Here is a 3,233-nt window from a genome sequence, read left to right as displayed (position 1 = left end):
TTTAGCTTTGGTAGCCGGAGCTTCTTTGGCTTTGGGAGCCGGAGCTGCTTCGGCTTTGGGAGCCTGAGCTGCTTCGGCTTTGGGAGCCTGAGCTTCTTTGGCTTTGGGAGCCGGAACTTCTTTAGCTTTGGGAGTCGGAGCTGCTTCAGCTTTGGGAGCCTGAGCAGCTTTAGCTTTGGGAGCCGGAGCTTCTTTAGCTTTGGGAACTGGAGCTGCTTCAGCTTTTGGAGCGGGAGCTTTTTCAGCTTCATGCAAAGTTCCTGGAGCTTTGAGACACAAGAATTGGCCCTCTTCTATGAATGTTATAAAAATAAATCAAGAAACAAATATGAACTCTGCTTTATTTTATAGTATAACAATAGCATTCTCAAGGAAAAAAAAGTGCTCCTGGAACATAATGTATCTTATGTTCTAAAAGCATGGCTATTCTCAGGCAAAGATCTGGTGTTATGGGACAGAGGAGGTCCAAGAGAACACAGAAGGAGAAAAAGAGAATGTTTCATAACATCAGCTTCTCCAGGCTGTCAACCAATTGGTAGCAGCCATCCAGAGACTACCATTTGTGAACTTAAATGCAACTGGAGAAATTTTCCTTTTGAAGATTAATTGACATATTCAATAGAGTTTCATCTTTGTTGAAGGCAATTCAAGTTATATACACACATATACATGTACAATGTAAAACTACGGAAAGAGATCCATATGTAGAAATAGATATATTAATGCGTTAACAATGGTATTGCTTGATGGTAGGATAATGAAAATTTTTATTTGATAGGTTTTCAAATTTTCTATGATATAAATAAAAGAGTTAGGTTTTTTTTTTTTAAAAAAAAAAAAAGATGGGGTTTTGCAATATTGCCCAGGCTGCAGAGCAGTGGTTATTCACAGGCACCATCATGGCACACTGCAGCCTCAAACTTCTGGGCTCTAGCGATCCTCCTGCCTCAGCCTCCCGAGTAGCTGGGATTATAGGTGCACGCCATCGTGCCAAGCTAAGAATTAGTGGGTTTTGTTTGTTTTTACCACAAGGGGGCTTCCAGAAACTCATTTCTCTATGTCTCCATTATTTTTCTACCTCCCTGAATGCAGTGAGGAACTTATTTGGGGTCAGGGCTTCCCACCTCAACCAGTATCTAGATTTTCTTGCATTTATAGCAAGTGTCAAGAAAAATGAATCACACTTTACACCATGGGCAATCTCAATCTGTCCTCCTAAGGTCTGGGGCAAGTTTCTACTCCTGCTGGGATTCAAAGTCTTTCTTACCTTTTGGCAGTTTGGCCATCTGTACCAGAGGTTGTTGCTTCCTTGAGTCTCCTTGGTCCAAGCTGTGCTCAGAGAGGTTTCTGAAACGGGGCCTCACAGCACTGTCCTCCTGGACTTGGCTCCTTCTGTCAATCGGGGGGGCCAACCCAGGAGGCCTCACAGGACCTTCCCCCTCACTTTGGCTCCTCTGGGCCCTCTGGGAGTCTATTTCCTCCCGGGACGCCACTGCAGCCGACTGCGGGCCAGGTGGGTAGATATACCCAATAGGCAACTGGGGTGGGACTGAAACACCTGCCACCGCTTCCCCTTCCGAGAGTACGCTAAGTGGGGAAGGTGGTAAGTACGGGAATGCTACTGGGTATGGCGCGGGGAATGGTGCGGGGAATGGCATTGGCTTAGGGGGTTGAACAACCTGTACCCAAGGACTAGGGGGTCCTGGTTGATAATGCACATCTGTCGCGGATGGTATCTGGGCCCCCCCCGTCAGGGACAACGCAACCTGCCCACCCTGTGACCCTGCGGCCAGTGTCTCACTCTGCTGTTCTTCGTCCTGGGTCAGCGTGTCGGCCTGGGCAGATCTTTCCGCCTGGAGCAGCTGCCAGTACAGCATGTCACGTTCGTACAGCACCTTCTGCAGGTCGTCTCGCGCGCGACGCAACTGCAAGACCACCTCGTCACGCTCCTGGCGCACCCGCTGCAGGTCGGAGGCCAAAGCCCGGTTGGCGTCATCGTGCCCCTCGATCTGTTCCCGCAGCCACCGGGCCTGGCGTGCCTGCTGCTCCGGCTGCCTCGCGACCACTCGCGCGCTCAGGGCCAGCGCACTCCAAGCACAGGCCCGCTTGGTGGCGCGCGGCACTTGTGGATCGGTGAGGATGGCGCACAGGCCGTCCTCTATCTCGTTCCACGGCCGCGAGCGGAAGCTGAGGTAGAAGTCTGGGCTGCCGCCATTATTGAGCACCTCTTCGTTGATGAACGTGACCACCTCTCTGTGGCAGAAGCCGCTCCTGCGGTCCCCAAAGTCAAAGGCCATGGCTGTTGGGGCCTAGTCAGCCGGCCCACTGCCGCTGCCGTTAGAAACGGCGGGCCGTCAACCGTCAACCCCGCTCCTCCTCGCTTAGTCCTTTTTCAGTCCTTGCCCAGTCTTAACCTCCTCCTCGGCCTCCTTCCCCCTTGTCCCGTCCTCCTCACAAAAAGTTAATCCCTTAAGCCAATCCCTTGCCACGCCAACTCCTACCAGAGCGACAGCGTAGCACACCGCAGAGACAGCCTCGAGTCTTGCCGCAAGGCCGGCTGGGACCAACGGTCCTCCTCAAAACTCTCGGACCAAGCGTCCTCCTCAGAACTCTCGCGCTACGCAGGCAAGTGAAGACGCGCTCTGGGCTCTGCCCGCGAGAGAGAGAGAGAGAGAGAGAGAGAGAGAGAGAGAGACAGACAGAGAGAGACAGAGAGACAGAGAGAGACAGAGAGACAGAGACAGAGAGAGAGAGAGAGAAAACAGCGCGTCACAGCGCCCCCTACAGGGAAGGTTGGCTGGGCGACGGTGCTGAAGCCTGCAGACTGCAGTGAGCCAACCGAGGACTCTTGTTTCCAAGAGGTTCTGAGAGGCAGCACCCAGGCACATGCTATGAATTTCTAATCTGAGGGTGGGGTAGGTGGATGCACGGGGGGCTCTTTTTGACTCAGCTCCCTCTCCCATAATTCTCAATTGCTATATCAAGCCTTCTGTAGTCTCGAGCTGTCTGCCTTCTTCCCTCTTCACCTTAAGAAGATGACCTTGTCATCAAGCAAATCAAGTGATTGAGCCATGAAGTCCCTTAACTTTCCTTGCTAAACCTTATCTCCATGCTCTAGATCCCAGTACCTCCTATTCCATTTCCTCAAGGACTTTAATTCATCTTATTCCCCCGTCTTTCCTGCATCTCTCCCATCTGCTGTGCTACTGGATATTTTTCTCCCATATAGTAAA

The 3,233-nt window shown here is 51.5% G+C and overlaps 2 protein-coding genes across 2 annotated transcripts in view; both read right to left on the bottom strand.

Annotated features, from left to right (window-relative positions):
• The window catches only part of LOC105825163 (nascent polypeptide-associated complex subunit alpha, muscle-specific form-like), a 10,517-nt gene extending 9,466 nt beyond the window's left edge, over nt 1–1,051 (bottom strand). The window contains 1 exon segment of the mRNA XM_012662859.1: nt 1,027–1,051. Coding sequence (XP_012518313.1) covers nt 1,027–1,051 — 25 coding nt within the window.
• A 184-nt stretch (nt 1,052–1,235) lies between these two features.
• On the bottom strand, nt 1,236–2,297 carry LOC105825162 (testis-expressed sequence 13B protein-like). Its single transcript, XM_012662858.1, has one exon. It carries the CDS (start codon nt 2,295–2,297, stop codon nt 1,236–1,238), a length of 1,062 nt encoding a protein of 353 aa, XP_012518312.1.
• Between the last annotated feature and the right edge of the window lie 936 nt (nt 2,298–3,233).

The sequence above is a fragment of the Propithecus coquereli genome, unplaced genomic scaffold (genome assembly GCF_000956105.1).
Source record: "Propithecus coquereli isolate 6110/MARCELLA unplaced genomic scaffold, Pcoq_1.0 Scaffold786, whole genome shotgun sequence".
Classification (NCBI taxonomy): domain Eukaryota; kingdom Metazoa; phylum Chordata; class Mammalia; order Primates; family Indriidae; genus Propithecus; species Propithecus coquereli.
The sequence above is the reverse complement of the archived record's forward strand: the minus strand, read 5'-3'. Positions and strand labels throughout refer to the sequence as shown.

Bases quoted from the DNA above. Each gene is read 5' to 3' on its own strand.
- LOC105825162 (XM_012662858.1), bottom strand. From the start codon at position 2,297: ATGGCCTTTGACTTTGGGGACCGCAGGAGCGGCTTCTGCCACAGAGAG.